General features: G+C 44.8%; 3 protein-coding genes and 1 long non-coding RNA gene across 17 annotated transcripts; 2 read left to right on the forward strand and 2 right to left on the reverse strand.

Moving 5' to 3' along the window:
• Nucleotides 1–395: 395 nt before the first annotated feature.
• LOC123043305 (uncharacterized) lies at nucleotides 396–1947 on the forward strand. The gene is made up of 6 exons (XM_044465724.1): nucleotides 396–690; nucleotides 797–931; nucleotides 1026–1097; nucleotides 1176–1494; nucleotides 1612–1674; nucleotides 1755–1947. The coding sequence occupies exons 1-6, from the start codon at nucleotides 433–435 to the stop codon at nucleotides 1787–1789; spliced, it is 882 nt and encodes a 293-aa protein (XP_044321659.1). The 5' UTR covers nucleotides 396–432; the 3' UTR covers nucleotides 1790–1947.
• On the reverse strand, nucleotides 1483–10870 carry LOC123043303 (uncharacterized). Of its 14 annotated transcripts, XR_006419133.1 has the most exons (15): nucleotides 10568–10870; nucleotides 9407–10174; nucleotides 9171–9323; nucleotides 8829–9074; nucleotides 8609–8742; nucleotides 8391–8462; nucleotides 7957–8305; nucleotides 7672–7867; nucleotides 7496–7594; nucleotides 7143–7399; nucleotides 6958–7033; nucleotides 6714–6880; nucleotides 5239–5474; nucleotides 2350–2540; nucleotides 1483–2250 (listed from the first exon to the last, which is right to left on the reverse strand). XR_006419133.1 is itself a non-coding variant. In XM_044465719.1 (13 exons), the coding sequence occupies exons 5-12, from the start codon at nucleotides 8622–8624 to the stop codon at nucleotides 6749–6751; spliced, it is 1197 nt and encodes a 398-aa protein (XP_044321654.1). In that variant the 5' UTR covers nucleotides 8625–8742; nucleotides 8829–9074; nucleotides 9171–9323; nucleotides 9407–10174; nucleotides 10568–10870; the 3' UTR covers nucleotides 1483–2540. The 14 variants fall into 14 exon arrangements, 5 of the variants coding, with proteins under 5 accessions (XP_044321654.1, XP_044321653.1, XP_044321657.1 ...); XR_006419135.1 differs by lacking the exon at nucleotides 5239–5474 and having other exon boundaries at nucleotides 6749–6880; XR_006419134.1 differs by having other exon boundaries at nucleotides 1483–2540; nucleotides 6749–6880.
• Nucleotides 10871–11842: 972 nt separating this feature from the next.
• Nucleotides 11843–12367, reverse strand: LOC123043306 (uncharacterized). The gene is made up of 2 exons (XM_044465725.1): nucleotides 12191–12367; nucleotides 11843–12111 (listed from the first exon to the last, which is right to left on the reverse strand). The coding sequence occupies exons 1-2, from the start codon at nucleotides 12332–12334 to the stop codon at nucleotides 11953–11955; spliced, it is 303 nt and encodes a 100-aa protein (XP_044321660.1). The 5' UTR covers nucleotides 12335–12367; the 3' UTR covers nucleotides 11843–11952.
• A 3976-nt stretch (nucleotides 12368–16343) lies between these two features.
• On the forward strand, nucleotides 16344–17270 carry LOC123040176 (uncharacterized). The gene is made up of 2 exons (XR_006418062.1): nucleotides 16344–16594; nucleotides 16705–17270. It is a non-coding gene; the product is annotated as an uncharacterized lncRNA (long non-coding RNA).
• Nucleotides 17271–18129: the final 859 nt, after the last annotated feature.

Here is an 18129-nt window from a genome sequence, read left to right on the forward strand (position 1 = left end):
CAGGCGCTTGCAGTTGTCGATGCAGCGGCAAGGCAGCCCTCGTACAGATCCATGTTTGCAACTAATCCGTTCCTAGGGTTGAGCACTCTCTTCTACCATGCGGCCGAGCCAACTGGAATGGCTGGCTTGCTGACGAACAGATACGCAGGCCCAATAGATCGTCTGTTCTTTGGCGAACTCTTGGGTAGGGTTGACACTAGCGGACCGGTACTGACTTCACGTTTGCCAAATGGGCAAGTAAGGCCGATACGCGACCAAGATGGAGTTAGGATCTTGGGTTTGCGTGGGCATGGTAGGATAGTATCATTCAGTACATCTCTGCCTAGATCTACAACGGTGAAGAGAGTTAGATCACTGATTGGGCTAGGATGCAAAGGTGGTCTGAAGGTGGCAGATCTAGAGTACGCAATTAGCAAGATAGATCCGTGCTCCATGGACAAACATGATACAACTGCTTTTGTCGTTGCATGCAGCCTGCTTGGTGCATGTACTTTACTGGGCCCAAGACAATCAGTTTCGTCCATTCCTGATGAACTACTAGCCTTAGTTCAAGAGCCATGGGCAATAGGTGAGTACAACATGGCGCGATACTCCATAGACGTGCTCAGGATATCTGCAAATAGATATCCAGAGGGCGTGGCCAACGGAGCTGACCTGATTATCCTAGGTGGAAATCCATTGTTTCTACAGGTAATAAATCTACAGATGATGTACGTTTTTGTTTGGCATGCTGAGGACCCATGTTGGACGTACTTCTGCATGTGCTAATGATTAGTGGTCCATATCCACATTGCAGCACTTTCAGTTCGACTGGGTGGACTATGGTCTTGCCAACTTAAGATCGAACCTGCTACCCAGAATTTGTGCATACACCCTTCCAATTGTTAGGGTGCTGATTCAACTTGAGAGGGAAAACCCAGGCTACTATAGAGTAATATATGTTTTGTCTAATTTTTGATGGCAAATGAGTTTGATTTTCTTGTGTGAAACTTATTGATGGATTTTGTCTTCCTTGTGTTTTGCAGACAAGGCCAGAAGGTTACATGGAGCAGCGTATGCGGAGGTGGCATCCTTTGATGGAAGCGATGGCACATCTGGTGAGTGAGCCTGGGTGATGAATTATAAATTTCGGAGGAAGATGATGTTGCTATTGACACATGCTGACATTACTGCAGCTGTTTGCTCCTTCGGCCATGAACAATGGAGGTGGTGTCGACAATGGAAATGCAGGCGCCTCTTCAAGTGACAGGAACCAAGAAGAAGCATCTTGTAACAAGAGTGAGCTGGGGGTTACAGTGCAAGGCGGCGATGGAGTGCCCAGCAGAAATGTGTTGATGATAGAAGGTTCAGATAGAAATGGTGCATCCCTAACCATCGCAGATATAGATGCACATCAGCTGATCAGCCCTGTTAACCATACCGAAGGGGGGGACAATGCTGGCACACTTATAGTTAGCATGCGTGATGCCGCGGACCAGGCAATGAGTGAATCAGGTACCTCCCCAACACATAGGTTTCCAATTCAGTACGTATGCATGGTTATGACATGTTCTGTCATTTGTGGTAGGAAAAGTAGAATTTGAATTACATCTGATCACCTGAATGCAACAGGTGAAGACGATGAAAGCTACGACACTGCTTCAGAAGATGATCGACAGTTGGTTGCAGCAATAGGTAAAAACCAAATTCAGAACTAAATTCAGAAAATTACAAATTACTCCTTTCTGATCTAACAAACAGTATTGTTGCCGCAGATGCCTCCCTTGCAGATCAGGCACGTGTAGCATGACTGCCGCCTGTGGTAATTGAGGAAGGAGGCTACGAAGCTCGTCAACGCAGCCGCATAGTGGAAATTGCAGCAGATGACCCTGGTAAACAGGTGATGGAGCCATGTATTGGCTTTGAGTCATCAGACAGTGATGAGGACATGCAGAGTCGGTATGAACACATAGGCAGGAACCGGTTGAGAATCATGCATCACCAAGGTAATAGACCATCTGGTATAACTTGACCGTTGAAGTAAGGTTTCATACTTTTGACAGGACAAATCAATTATTTTTTTTGCAGAGCAACGTGGGCGGGGAGTGGCGCCGGTTGAAATTCCATTGATGACCATGACAGGTAATGTTGGGAGTGCAAAATCATTAGGCCATATCCCTGGTTTAGAAACAACATTACCCCTAGTCCCCGTTGGAGCAGCACAAATTGGATCCCCTATTCACATTGAACTTGAAGCCGACCCAGTTATAACTGCTCACATAGTGGCATCAGGTAAAAAAAGAAGTGCAATAATACATTGTACGTTCATATTATTTCCCGAGGCACATCATTCTTATAGGGGAAACTAACCTGATTAAGATGTTGCTCATCGAACAGAAGGAATTGACATGGCTATGAATCAGAACGATGCTTTGGAAGATAGCCCAAGGACACCAGTGCATGCTATCGTTGATAGCGGTCTACCAGATTCAGATCCATATGTTCTCCCAGAGCAGAGGGAAAATGATTTCAGCACCCATGGAGCGCTGATTGCTAGTTTCCTGCAAGCATCGTCCGGTATCCAAGGTTAGAATGACCAAAAACGAAAAAACTTGCCACTTCATCCATATGGTTGCTGACATTTTAGATGCATACACATTTGAACAGCTGAAGGAGTGGCAATGGACTTAGATCGGCAAAACCGATATGGAAATGAAGGTGCAAGAGATGTGGGTGTTGTCGCTTCAGGACAAGCTAATGGAGATCGTGCTCTGACACCAGATAGTCCTAGCGGGGAATCATACGATGAAATGCTGGACATGCATCATGACAGCCTACTTGATGATACAGCTGCAACGAGCATAGCCGATGGAATAGATGGTCTGTTTGCTTCGTCAGTACAAAATTTGTATGATGCAAATGGTAAAGTGCCTCAACTGGATGTGTGTGTTCAAGTACAAGTGTTATTGTGTTTTGACAAATATTATTTATTTATGACCTGTGATGCAGAGATGGAGGTCCCATTTATCGATTTGGTGACAAGTGTGCCCATAACCCACACCGGCAACATGTACTTCACACAGATTGATGAAACTGAAGTTGTTGATGAGCCATTTGTAGAGGAGTTCGTAGACCGCGTAACAAGCAGCGATCACAGTGCCGGTGATGCTCGAAACCAAGTGCCAGGTATCTGCAGTGCTTGCCAGGCGATTCTCTGTCCAGGCATGATTTCCAAAAAAGTAATAATTTGTTTTGCATGCTACACAGGTGAAGCTGAAGTTCATGCAACTCTGAACGGAGACATAATCCCTGAATGCTTGAAATTTCAGACAAACATTAATGGTGAGCACTTTCGGTGGAAATTAGAACAGAGGAAATCTATACTGCATGTATGAGCACTGCCTAAAAAATTGCTGAAATTCGCAGGTGAGGAGTTCCTGGGATCCATGCCTGGAAGTGGTGGTAATGTGAATGAAATCTTGAAATACCAGACTGTGGTAAATGGTAAGCACAATAGCATGTGGAATGATAATTGCGTTGGCATAGTTTGGTGGAAATAACATGATGTTTCTGTAGGGATTCGTTGTGTTGGGTCAACTCCACCTCGGGGTTTTGTTAGCATATCAGTGTCAGTCCCCATTGTTGAAGATCCAACTCAGTCTGATGAAGGTAGTAATTGTAATATTTGTTGCATACATATGATTGGGCACGCAACATGGGAAAAAAAGTGCAGCAGGCTGACAGATAGTTTGTGACATGTAATGCAGGTGTCAGAAACATATATGTGGCTTTGAACAACCCATCTGCTGCAGGAGGTAGGAGGCGTCACAAGAGAAGTGCAAACATGGGGAGCAGGAGGTGTCGGCAGAGGATAAGACGCATTCCAAGGAGTAGGGAGCCATCACCTGTGGTGAGCTCACATGAAGATGACCTCCATGATAACAACCATGTGGAGAATCAAAACATGGATGCAGATAGTACTGCATCTCAAGTTGCCAGAAGTCAAAGTGCAAACAATCGCACGAGGCAGCAGACTAATGGAGTTCCAACACGGGGAACAGCAGTGTTACAACATCCCGTAGGTCACGCCTTCCCAGGGGTTACAAGTGAGTAACAAAGCCAACAATAATTCTTTCATGACTTGTGCATGTGTTTCTGCTACCTGTATAACTGACTTAGTTGTGTGCGATTGTATTTGCAGCTGGGGGAGAGAGTTCAGTTGCAGCCACAAGAAGAGGTGGACAAGTTGCACAAGGTACCTATGATTTAATTAAGCATGGATTTGTGAAATAAAAACTTACACTAGTGCAAGGTGTGACTTGTTCCCTGTGTACCACAGGGCCAACTGACGTGCCAACGCATACAACAGATGGCCAAAGGGAGGAAGCAAATATGGAGAATGCTGCCGGAGGTTCGCATCGTCTTTCCTTAACTCATATGCTCATGACACAAGTGCCCGTATGTCCGAGATAAATTAAGATAGTAAGATTGAAATGTTGTTTCAGCTGATGGTATTGGCGTTACAGTGGTTAGGGGGGCAGGCAATGCATCCAGCCGGATGGCCACCAATCTGAGGTTGAATGTGGGCATGGTGAGAACATTTTTCAATCCTGAAATGGGAGATAAATTCCCAGGAAAGGTCGGTCTGAAGCACGAAGAGCCTCTTGGTCGCAATATTGTGGATTTCTGGGACAGAATGCTAGGCAGCACTTCTAGAGATCGGAACAAGTAAGTTATGCTGTGATTCTGCATCCCTTATGTGCGCTTAATAGACATAGTAGATGCTTTGCTGATAAGTGCCTGCCCATGCGTGTGAAATACAGGAAGTGGTACAAGCATCTTGTGCCATACCTGGTGGTCCTTTCAGGAGAAGACTTTGTGAAGGAATTTGGACCAGGCGGGAGAGTTAGCTCAGTTGGGTGGGCAGCTGTGTCATGTATGCTGATCTACAAGGAAGGGAAAATGTATGGGACATGGCAGATCAGGTTCCGTCACATATTTGATCTTCGCTTTGTGGTAAGATCTGCAATCTCCATGGAGTCAAATTGTTTTCATTCGTCCCGCTACATGATAACTATATGCTGCGTGTTCTTGCAGATGGCACTAATGTATAGGGGGGCCAGCTTGGACTTTGAATACATGAATACCATGATGAGTCCCGAAGCACTAGGTTACAGGCTTGACTGGACAAAGAAGGTAAAATGTGATGTCACAGTAATGGAGATGGTAAATTCCAGTGCTAGTATGTCTACTAATTACCATAACAACTTGCAACTGATGTTACCAATACCAATGATGAATAGCTGGTCGCTATATGTGGTGGATACGGAGGAGAAGACCTTGCTGGTGATGGACCCATGCGAGACATCATCACCAAAAGAAGTGATGAAGGCCAAGCACGAAGACAATGCAACCTTAATTCTGGAGGGTCTTCGTCGATGCATCCATGCAAATATCGCTGGGTGGTACGTCCCGTCTCAGGGGTGGAGGATCAGCTACAACACCGCCATGCATGGAAGTTGTGAGATGTATGTTGATATGACTGAACAGTTATGAATTTGCAACTGATGATAATTTTCCGTAACTAACCACGATTCCCACTACTGACTTGCAGTGAAGACAGCTGGCTACACATTATCAACTACATCAGGAATCACACTGGGTTGTACCTTCAGACTATACTCACACCGGTATGTGCCCTACTTTAGTCGACATAATATTTTGCTGTTGTCTTGGGATATCTAACTTATGAACTTAAATGGTCAGGGACGTCTGATGTACATGCATCAATCAATAGCATATGAGGTGATATCCAGGAGGGGAAACAGGGCTGAACTGCCAGACTTCATGCTGGAGGACATCCTGCCTTTCTAAGCTGAAGATGATGGATCTTATTTTGGGTGAAACGTATGTGAAGTTAACGAGGGAATTGCTCCAGGCCTAATCATGTTTAGGTGTGTGCCGGGGGGAGGAAGTGTTAGTTGCCATCCCAGTCTGTGTGGTGTGGTGATGCTTGCAGGTTTCCCCGGTCGTTGTTATTCCGTGAGACTATATCCCCCTGAAATTTAGCTTGCATCCCACAGTGCTGGTGTGCAAGTGATCTGGGGCGGTGTTACCCAGTATGCTATGTTGAATGTGTATGAATTTGAACCTATTCGAATGCATTAGCGTGTGGCACTGCATCCATGTCAATTAGAGTGTATGCTCCCCATAGTATTTGTGTATGTCTATGCTTTCGTGGCACTACATTTGATTTGCAGTTGAAGATGGGAAGCAGTATGAAAACATGGTCCTATTGATAGTCCATGCGTGTGTGCATTCAGATCGGAGATTTTCATGGTTCACGAGTCAAACGAGCGGATTCCGTTTAAATAGACCACATACAACCTAAATAGAGTTTGTGTCCAGCTTCAGTTGCGTGGCCCTTGTACTGGAGTGAAGTGACTCCATGTAGTCTACTAGATCGTGAAGCATGTGGCGAATGTTATCGGATATCAAACTAATGAGATAAGCTGTCGGTAAAGTAGATCCATTGAGATGGTTCCGAGGGTGTGCCGGCATCGCGGTGAAAAACTATGGAAGTTGATATTGAACGGTTGGTCCCATAGAACCAATATATGAATATTACTACATGGAGTACTGAGGATACATGTTTCTAACTTGGACTGGAAACAAATGGTTCAAGATCTTAGAACAAGTGCAAAAGCTTGGCACGTAGGAAGGGTCGTACATACAGCTACATTTATTCATGGGTTTGGACGATCATAACTCAAGTGGAGTCGAAAGGAGAGTCTGATGGAGCGAGGACATGCCAAAGTGCGTCTCCTGCAAGTGATGATAATTTGCCCTGGAGCTTCATGCACTGGTGTACTGCTTCCCGATTCACTTTCGCTATGTTGTGCTGCGCAACAACGCCAGCGTGTACTAGTGAGTTGAAATGTGAGGTAAACTAGGGTGGAGTTAAAAGAGGAACCCTACCTTCGTGATGGGCAACTTGAGCTTTTCCCCATCAAATTGGCGAGCAATATGGATGATGCAAGCACCAGTTTCATCTCTAGCACATACATAAGAAAAAAGAACAGTTGTGATGGGAGTATGCATTTGGCGGCAGTGGCCGAGGAGAAAAATGAACAAACACGGACAATAGTATGTTGATGAATTACCGAGTAACTATGTTGTCACTGACTGGCATGAACTTCACAGTCCAACCACCTTTGCTTGTTGGCCATCCAGCATAGTATTCATTAAGGCAGTGGAACAGTGCATAGTGAAGCTTCCAGGCAATTATCTCATCTCGCTGCTGTGTTGGAGGCTGTGGGCATTGCCTGGTGTATAAAGGATCGATGACGGTGATGAACCGTTTGATCATGTCCCAGAAAACCACCATCCAACCTTCAGGCCTGGGCACGAGAGTGAAGAACTAATAGAGGCCAAAATAATGTATCAGAAAAATGACACACAAATGCACATGCACTCTGGATGCAAAAGCAAAGCAGAACTAGCGGATTGGACGTACCAGCTGTGATGATGTAATATCATACTTCAGATCATTAGCACATAGCTGGTTCTGAATCGACTTTGTGTGCAGATAATCGAAATCCGATAAGACAAAAGTCTGCATTGAACGAGAAGATACTGTCACACTTGTGATGTAATGTGTGTACCAAGGCGACTTTCACAAAAAAAACTGACCGAGAACTCAGGTTCAATTGGGTGCCTCCATGAGAGATACGGTGATTCCTTATCAGCTTCCTGGTCCACCTGGGTATAACGACAGATGATGATGGACATGAGCTCATGATCGATTGCCGCATCCCCGACCAGCTGTTCTTTCAATGTGACCCCTGATATGCGTATGAACCGAGGTTTCTCATGAACAAGAAAGTTCCTGCCGTAGACAACAACAAGCAGAACAAAAAAGTCAGCTTGGTACACCAATTTCAAGACAATACAATGATGATCAGATCATGCTGGTACCTTGACAGGTGGTGAGCTGATGACGTGGCAAAGAACTCAACTAAAAGGTCCGTAACCGCTGGCGTTGGCGGGTAAGGGACAACACCCCTTGTCCAGGGGTCAGTCTGGAAACCAGGCCTATAGACATATTTGCGTCCTGGGAGTCCATTCGTCCTCTCCCCAAATACAGTGGTGCTCCCATCATCTGGGAGGTCAATGAACAACTCAGAAATCTGTTGCAGCACATGTTTAACAAAGCATTCAATTTGATCTCTGAGAATTATCATAGTCGATTCGGCAGTCCGCTGCCTCTTTTCCTGCTGGTGAGATGTCGATTCATCACGCCTCCTCCTTACCGTGGGGTTGCCATCTGACAAATTTGTATAGGGTGTCATGGTTCTAAAAGGGTTTATATTCACACACATTGGTTAGTACCTAGAAAAAAATGAAATTACCGGAGCATGCCGACATATCAAGTTTCACTCCAGAAATTTTAGGACCTGCAGGAGTCCTCAGCACCTCCACTCCTGATAACAAATACATCAAGTGAGTTTTCAAGCCCGAGGATACCAGCGGAAAAATCAAACCGCTCAACTAAAAAGAAGGACTTGTTGGTATATCAACAGCTCTAGCTGGGCAATCAGTAAAGCCCCTAGCCGTGCAGCATATGCACCTTGTGCTGAGTGCATCCATGAGTTTATCGACAAACTTGATCATGTCAGCCTGGATATTAGCACGGGCTGTATTTATTTCGCGCTGGCACCGGGCATTCTGCTCCCTCAACAAAATAGATATAAGATGCGATGCCTGGTACATGACACATATCAGATCAAATTAGCATCGCCGAACATCAACTTGGAGAACATGAAAAGATGACAAAAAAACCGACTCACCATGCTAGGGTACCGCCTTTGTAGATGCTGCGCAAAATCAATTGGCCCAAGGGCGCGAAGAGGTGTTCGCACATCCAGATTGGGAGCAACCGACGAAGATGATTCATTCACTCCCATTGCCACTGCTGCCGTATCATCACCAATACATACGTCGTCATTGCCAACGCCTGCTCCTTGGATGTTGATTTCAGGATCGCATTCTGGATGCTTCTGTCGAGTATAGCATACGTCATCGTCACGGCGGAACTGAAGATTTTGAAAACTAGGGCCGTGAGCACACAAACAGAATTTAAAAAATAGAAAACGAGAAAGTTGGGTGCTGCGATCTTATGGAGTCATCACCTTACAGTTGTAAAATGACAGGACGCTGGTGCCAATGTCAGTTGACATAGTTATCATATTTTTCATGGTTGCTTTGTCAAAGTCACTTATCCGAGGGAGGACATCATGCTTCTTGTTGAACATCCCTAAATCAACATTGTCGAGGAAAAAAACCTACAAACATAAAGAATTGGGAATGAGAGACAGCGTGTTGCGTCAAGGAACATACTCCACTGGATTGTATTACAGAAACTAACCTGTTACCACAAGTGGCAACCAACCAAATTAGTATACATGTTGCCTGCCATCATGTCATTCTTTAGCCGACGGACTGCCTCCATCAGACACTCAAGAACATACTCGCACCAGTTGAACTGTGATATACTTTCCGTATCAGCAAGTGCACCCCAATATTCTATCGTGCCATAGTCATGTTTGGTTGTTGGCGCCAAAACATGACCCATTACGAAAATGACGAATGCAATCTGAAAGCAATCCTTCTCAAGCTTGCTAGATGATTCACTTATGTCCCTGAGAAGGAATTGCTCTGCTGCCTCGAGACTGTGCGCCCCTGTCTTGTCCATCCCAAGTGTGTTTTTTATGTACTGTATGGCCTCAGGGTTTATAAAACCATCACGTCCTCGTACATTACGGTGACCGCATGGGATTCCGAAAACCTTGTGCACATCATCTGCCCAAAACTTCAGAATCTTCGTGCCTGACAGTATAATAGCATGGCGCTTAACACTGACTTTACTCATTACCCATGCACTGAATTTAAGGTTTATTTTCAGTATGGCAGGGAGCTTCAGCATACCACCAAACCCTATTTCAGTTACCAACCACCTCTTGTAATCATCAAATGATTGAATTACTTCAACAGCTCTCTTAACTGAAATTCTAGAAGTTGGCGCCGGTGGCGCCTGTCCTTCAACCCCGCCACCCGATTGTCCGGCTCGGTGTGGTAGAACTCCTTCAGGGTGTTCATCCCCATCGCAGCTGGCCATGTCAGACATGATTGCAGCCTGCACAAAAAAATCGTATGCTTACCATAAAAAAACAGCAGAAATCATGCAATGTTTTTGCTAAAAATCATGCAGGCTGTACGCTAAACACACGGCTGTACATCCAGTGCTAAAGTACAACCTTCAGAAATAAGGGGCAGACGCATGTGCGTCCTGGTCGGCGGGGACAAATTCGGTCAAAGCTTTTGGGGCTGATTCCTACGATCCGGAAGGAGATCCGGGCTGAATCTACAATACAACTCAACCCATGTAGAACGCTAAATCATGGCGAGATTTCCGCAAGCAAACACTAGATTCCTCAGATCTAATCCATACCCAACAAATGATAAAAACAGATAATCGCCCCGGGCGACATGATAGAAGCTGGCGATGGGAGTTAATCTAAGTGCATACCGGGCGTACTTGACCAGCCGCAGCTCAGGGAGTCCGCCGAGATCCACGGTGATTCTTTGCCGGAGGCGAGCAGGGGCATGAGAAGCTACTGGAGACAAGTGTGGAACAAGCAGCCAGCTGCACAGGACAGAAGCCGATAATGAGATAAGGCTGAAGTTTGGTGCGGCCGATTTATTGCGGGGCAGTGGTAGGTTGGAAGGCAGGCTGTACATAGATAACGTGGTTAACAAAAAATATTCTCTAGATCGGATACTTCATTAATGGCCGCATGCAATATTACATAGTTCTAGTACACACCACACCATACAGATAATTGGAATCCCCCTGTCAGCAGACCGCAGCAACCAAGAACCAAGGATTGCGACCAACATGAACATGACGAGGACCTGCCAAAACAGAGTGGAGTTGTGGACATGACTGAGTCCAAGGTTGGAGGAAACAAATCATCTTCCTTTGCTCTCGCCGTAGAGGGACCTTACCCTCTCGCCTTGGATCGAAAGGCGCCGCCGACGGACATGAGAGACGCTCTCCCTAGAGCAGGAGAGATGTCGACCTCGAGTCCTGGAACAGACACAGGGCACACCTCCTAGACATAAGCACACCTGGTCTGACACACCGGCGCAACCAAGGACCCCTGGAAGACAGCGGGAAAGCCACCGGGAGCAGCCACTAAAGAACGAGCAGCAAGGACATCAGGAGAGGCCGCAGGGCGACGAGGGCGAACCAGACCTCCCCACAGCCACCTAAGAACCATAGCCGCCCAAAACTCCACCTTTGTCGCCCCTCACCCGAACGCACGCTCCCCAGGCGGCACCTCCAAGGAGGACACGACGCGCAGCGCGCCGTCACCGCCCAATCCAAGAAGGATTTTGGGCTTTCACCCGGGAGGGGAACGGGGGTGGATTGGGATGGGACCTCGGCTGCACCTCCAACGAGGAAGGGCGGCGCCCAAGGGCGTCGCTGCCGCCGGGCCGGACCAGCCGACCGATGGTTTCCCACGGTCCCAAAACCACACCACCAGGCACCCATCCACGCCTATCCGGCGACCGAAGCTGCCGAAACCGGCAAGGGTGAGGAGCCAAAGGGAAGGGGAGCCGAACCTCAGAGCTGGCGAGGAGGGGGGGTCTCCACGCCACAGCCACCACTCGCCGCCATCCCACCACCCGCATGGTCGGGAACACCGGCCAGGGTCCCCCGCGGACGCCGCTAGCCGGGGGGGGGGGGCGCCGCCGCCGCGCCATGAAGGGCCGCCGCCCCAGATCCGCCGTCCTCCGCCAGGAACGGAGCGAGCAGGGCCTCGCCGCCACCTTCACCGGCGACCGCGCAGGCTTGCTGGCGGCCTCCTCGGGTGGCGACGAGGGGGGAGGAGGCGGGGGGTGGCGGCGCTAGGTGGGAACCCTAGTCGCCTCCCGAATCGCCCGAACGGACGACGCGGGGGCTGGGGCTGCCTGCTGTATATGCACGGGGGCAGCCTGATCTGCAAGAAGCTGGCTACCGATCAGCTGCGCACGGTACTCATCTGATGATCTCATGTATCCACAAATCTGCGAACAACGGGGACGTAGCATGAAATCATTACGATTTCGATAAGAAGATGGAGCCATTATGCGCTGTGGAACTTACCTCCTTATTCACACACTTGTACATTCGACGACCAGCGTTCACTCCAGATGGAGCAATCCAGGAGTACACTCTGCCGCCGCACTCCGTACAAGGAACCAGGGGCAAGATCTCAGCCTGCCCTACGGACGACGAAGATGCAGACATGGTAGAGCTGCTGGTGGAAACGGCTAGGATGCGAACTCGTACAGCCAAAGATTTTTGTGATGAGTCGACCACAGGGATGGAGGTGCATAATATAGACGAGAACCGTGCCGGAGAAGATTGCTTGGTCGCTCCAACGGGTGGATGCATTAAATGACTGTAGCTGCTGCCGCCGTTCGTCCAGAATCTCTTTCGAGCCGGCTCATTTGGTCGCGGAATTCCTGATCCGCGACCCAGACTTTCTGTCCCGTGGTGCGCCTGACTAACGACGTATCCATTATTCCTTCCGACAGCTGGGCCATGGGCCATAAAAACAAATCTGCAACTGAAATTCCAGCTGTAAATAGCGAACCTCAGCGGCCCATCTCGAGAGACTCGTATGGTAGAGACCACTGCAGCTCGTGATCACATTATCACTTTCGAAACATATGGGAACAAAGTCCGTCAGTTTGATCTCCCTCTCGTTCAGAAGAGACACCGCTAGCTGCATGGGCTGGCGGGCTATGCACTACATCGATTTTTTCTTTCCTAACTAACCTACACGCATGCACAATACGAACGGGATGGGGCTGTGCCATCTCCCTTTTTTTCTAGGGAGGAGAATCGCGTGGGCTGTAGCTAGTGGAAGAGTCTGAAATTTTTGTCAAACGACTATACACCTTATATCACGGGACAGAGGGAGTAGAATAGAAAAATGAATGATAATCATTGAAAACCAGTCAGGAAACACAGAAAAAAGAAAACAACTACTTAAGCTTCTAAAACTGGTAAAAAAACCCTGTGACATAAGCTTCCCAAAACCGCTTGCAGGAACCTTATTTGGCTAGCCGAATTAGCAATCACCAGAGGTGACTCTGATCGTTCTGTTGGTACGGGCAAGGCATAGCCCTAGCGACCCAATAAAGAGTTACAGTAAGCAGCACACACTGGAGGGTAAAAATAGGTTCCCTTGGTTTTATCCAGCCAGTTCTCCCCTATTTTTCTTTTATTTTTTAATGTTTTTACTCATTCTGTCTATTTCTTTCAGTTTTTCCTATTTTTTTCTTTGTGCTGTTTGTTTCAATTTTTACTTTGTCCTTTTTTTCATTTTTGAAAAAATGATATTTTTTAAATACGAATATTTTTTCTGAAACTTTGGGCAATGTTTTGAATTTTCAAACTTTTTCAAATTCTTGAACATTTTCAAATCAATGGATTGTTTTCCATTTTAGTGTTTTTTCAATAAGCGATCTTTTTGAATTCATGAACTTTAAAAAAATTCATGGACATTTTTTCAAATCCTCAGTCATTTTCTGATTTTAGATCGTGTTGATCGGTTGTTCATCCGCGGTGGATCACCATGGCGGCACGACAGGCACCTATGATTCAGAATCCCGGGTGCCTGATGTCTACAATTGGATCCAGGTTGGGAGGTATATTTTGTATTAAAACATATCAAAGGTTGAAAGGAAAGAGAAAAGGAGGCTAAACCAGGTTTCACAACTCATGCTTTAAAGATCTTACCACCTAACTGAAATCTCATTTGACAGCTATGTTCTTTCTCATAGTCAACTTTAGCCAAACTTATTACCTGCCATGCTCCCTGAAAAAAAAGAAGAGATATAACATGTCATATGTCATACTGAAAGATAGCTGAAAAAGCAAGATATATTAATGCCCTTGTCCACTAAATTGTAGCTATCCAATAGTAAGGCATCCTTGCATATTTTCACACTTATCTCTATCTGGAGCATTATTCCACAATACTAAAATGTTTTGCACGTAGAAAGTTACTGAGGTGGACAGAAAATGCGCTTAGCCCACCAGAAATTGCCTCACCTAGGTGGAGAGAACACTATAAACAGAACAAGATAATTAAAGAGGCACTGCCAACTGTCAAATGGAAATCAACATAGAGAAACTCCATGTGGTTCAGAAAGCTCTATTAATCTATCTCTCTGCCTATAAGTAACGCATAATCAGATCTCGTGCCTCAACCCAAAATCTTATAGGAAAACCAGTAAGCCATTATACCACTTCTATGGTTTCCCTTCCAGCTGCACGATGAAGCTTCTTCCTCTGTTTGTCCTTGCCATGGTAATGGTTAACGCTTGTGCCGTGTCTTCTCGCACGGCGCCGAGAGACCATGTACTAGATGGAGTAGTGAAGACGGCAGCGACAGGGGAGGGGATGGCGATCGACAATCATCATGCTATACCGAGGACGGAGTATAGCAGCTGGAGCAGCCCTGGAAATATGCCCGGAAGTGGCCATGACATTGCTAGCGAAGAAGCCAAGCCATGACCAGTCTGATATATGCATGCCGTTGTACGTAGTAGACTTTGCATGCTAGGGTACGTATACGTACTCTTTTGATATATGTACGTATACGTACTCTTTGCAGTCTGATATTCTAGGGTACGTAGCAGACTTTGCATGCTAGGGTGTATATATATATAGTAGTAGTAGTAGTAGTTGCATGTCGTAGGTTGCTAGTTGTGCTACTTATATGTAAATTAAGGGTGAGCCGGATCACGTCTATATATTTACAGATGTTCTGTTTATATTGAATAAAACAACGTTTTCCATATTCATTGATAGTTTATAGTATGAGCTTTTGAAGTAGATTTCATCTGGATTTAGATGTTAAATCTTGAGTACTACCAAGATATGAATCAGTCAGAAATATTATAGCTTTATCTTTATTAGAATTAGAAGAACCATAAGAATATCAGTGAGGTACACATCGAATCCTTCATTAGAACAAAATAAACCATTTACTTGAAGTTTAATAGATGATGATATTGATGTGTACTCATAAGATTGATGTTGAAGGAACCATATAATTTTGCTAACATATAGTCTAATAAATAACCAGGAAACCATGAAACAATCAAGTGTTGATGTGAGAAAATAAAAGAAATATATAACCATAACTATGTGTAGACTTGATGGGAAACATGCATGTGCATACGTCATGCAATTGTTAACGAGAGTCTCGCCTGTTGTCTGCTGGCATAATACAATTGAACACAAGTTAAGATCTTTAATTCTTGAATTAAAATTTTCAGAGAATATTTCACTCTGGTGAAAAACATTCCTCTCTCCTCAAAGGGCATGCATTGTTTATGTAAGCTGAAACCACACCAATTTGTTTACCTAAGCTGAAACCACACCAACTTGTTTGTATAACTTTCATATGATAAAATTTCATTGAAAACAACTTACATAAGTCACTTGATAAAGTAGAATATCTCAATCAGTGAATATATAAATTCATATGACGATGCAATTCCATTCAAAATAACTTACATAAACAGCTTCATAAAGTACCGACATGGGTTTTAAGTCATAGTGTACAGGTGCCGCCGTGTGGATATTAGAATAATGAGTTGTTGTCCTCCGGTTCAGTCTTTTTGCAAACTGCCAACTATCATTCTTGTAACTGTACTTATTCAATAATAGAAAAACTTGACAAAAATACTGAGCTTTACCTGCAGCTACAAGGTCGCTACGCTAACTAGCTAGAAAGACGTTGTCTTATCTGATATATTCTGCTTAGCATTTAATCTGCAAGAGAACTTTCATCTGCAGCGGCTGAGATGAGAGCCCAGAGCCAAATGCCCAAGGGTCACGAGTAGTACTATTGTTGATAAATATGCAGTTAAATGGAGAAACCCACTGTGTTTAAGAGTTCAATGACTCCACTAATATCTGTCATTCTACGTATATGCTTACATAGATAGATGATGACACTCTTAGTGCCTAACTGAAGCGGTTGGGTCAAAATTTAGGCAAGGTTATTCTCCACCAACAAATAAAATATGAAGTCATCGTCACGTTGTCATAATAAAAGTATAAACCACTATCTTAGTGGGAAATACTATTGGTAGTGTTTGATGATTTACACATATTTTATGATTACATTGACAGTGATTGGACCAAGTAATTACCATAATCTTCAGAATTGGTGATCTTTGCAAATAATTTATATCACTGGCCATAGTAATGGGTGGGCTCTGATTTGGCTGCCATTTTTGCTACGGGATTCTACTGGTCCCAAAGGCATGGCATGAGTACCTTTTACATCCACATGATGCTTTTTTTTAATTCTAGTGCATCATTCTATAACCTTTTAGTTGTTAGGTTTTCTACCCATATGAATTGTGCACTAGTTGCTTCTGACTATATAAACCGTTCCTGATCTGACCAAACCATAGCCTTCAAGAAACAACGCGTAGAATATCCAAACTTCGATTGAATCACAAGGTGGAGATTTCCCAGGTATGACTCTTTTGTTCAAGCTAGTTTCTTCTTGCTCATGATCATATTTCCTTCTTTGACCATTAACTTCATGATATTCCTATGCATGTGTCTCTGTTAAGTTAATCCAGACACCATGAAAGAGCAACTGAAAGAAAGCAGGATTAAGATCTTAGCTACCTTGCTGGTCTTTGCCATGGTTACCGAAGGCTTGGCGATTCGTGTCAATGGGACGGTGAGGAATGACATCACCGGTGAGGGTGTCAGCACAAAAACCACCCTGGGTGCAGGCAGCAGCACAACCGTGGACAACCACCATGCAATCCCACGGGACCAGTATAGTAGCCATGGAGGAGAGGATGGATCAGATGGCAGTGGTGGTGATACTACAAAGAACTAGTGCCATTCTCTGAGACTGTTCTGTTCACCGAAGATTTATATTCTTATCTCTGATGTCATATTGTATAGATGCCAGCAGCGCTATAATTATTACTTTTCATGCCTACATGAGAATAAGCCGATGAAGGGAAGAGTAACGTCGAAGATAATATGCATACATCCTCATTGAAGGAATAAGCTATTTTTTATTAGAAAAATAAAGAAGAAGCTATATATGTAATAGATGTATTATGCATGTGTGTGTAAGGAAACTTTCATGATGTTACACGACAGCCATCAATGAAATTTATTCCTACAATCTGTTGTTCAGGAAAGAACCAAATTAACTGCAAGCTTACGGGTGAGTACTGATTAATCATGGTTTTATGCTTCAATTTCCAAGTTATAATAAGATTTGTCCTACATGTACTAAGGGCTACTCTAATCGATGCCCCATACTCCATCCCCAAAACTGACATCCAAACAACATTCTGGGTATTGGGAGGGTGGCTTCTAAATGATGCCTAGAACTTAATCCCCAAAAATAATTTTTTTTAACTAAATTCTCCAGCTTTGTGCATTCATATGAACATATTATATTTCATAATAACACATGAACATCATTTAAAGATTTAATTTATAATTAAACACAATGCCAACTACGTAATTTGAACTACATTATTAAACATAACTAAACATTATTAAACGTAATAAAAGTAAACTAAAAAATATGCTTAAACATTAATAAATCTACCATATAGTTCAAGTATTTTAGTCCTTGTCAGAGGAGGACGAGGAAATGATGATGAAGTTGCGAGCCTCCTCATTGGCCGCCTTACTCTCCTCCTCTTCCATCTCCACGGCGTCCATGTTTTCCTGTAGCTTGATAAAGGTGCTCATGGTGCGTGATCTCAGCGCGACATGAGGCCATTGAAGCCTCGATTTATTGGTTCCCGTCAATAGCGCATTCCGCGTGAGTGGTGAACTTGGCACAGTACAAGGCCATAAAGTCCTAGGTTGTTAGGTGCTCCGCGATGAACTTATCGCCTTCTTGCTCAAACTCATGCTCAAGATCCGCTCACCATGTCAGTTGGGGATTGGACACAATGGAGGATTTCGATGCCATCACCAAGTCTTGGATATCGAGCCTCTAGAGAGGGAAAGTTGTACAAAAACAT

The sequence above is a fragment of the Triticum aestivum genome, chromosome 2B (genome assembly GCF_018294505.1).
Source record: "Triticum aestivum cultivar Chinese Spring chromosome 2B, IWGSC CS RefSeq v2.1, whole genome shotgun sequence".
NCBI classification, from domain to species: Eukaryota; Viridiplantae; Streptophyta; class Magnoliopsida; order Poales; family Poaceae; genus Triticum; species Triticum aestivum.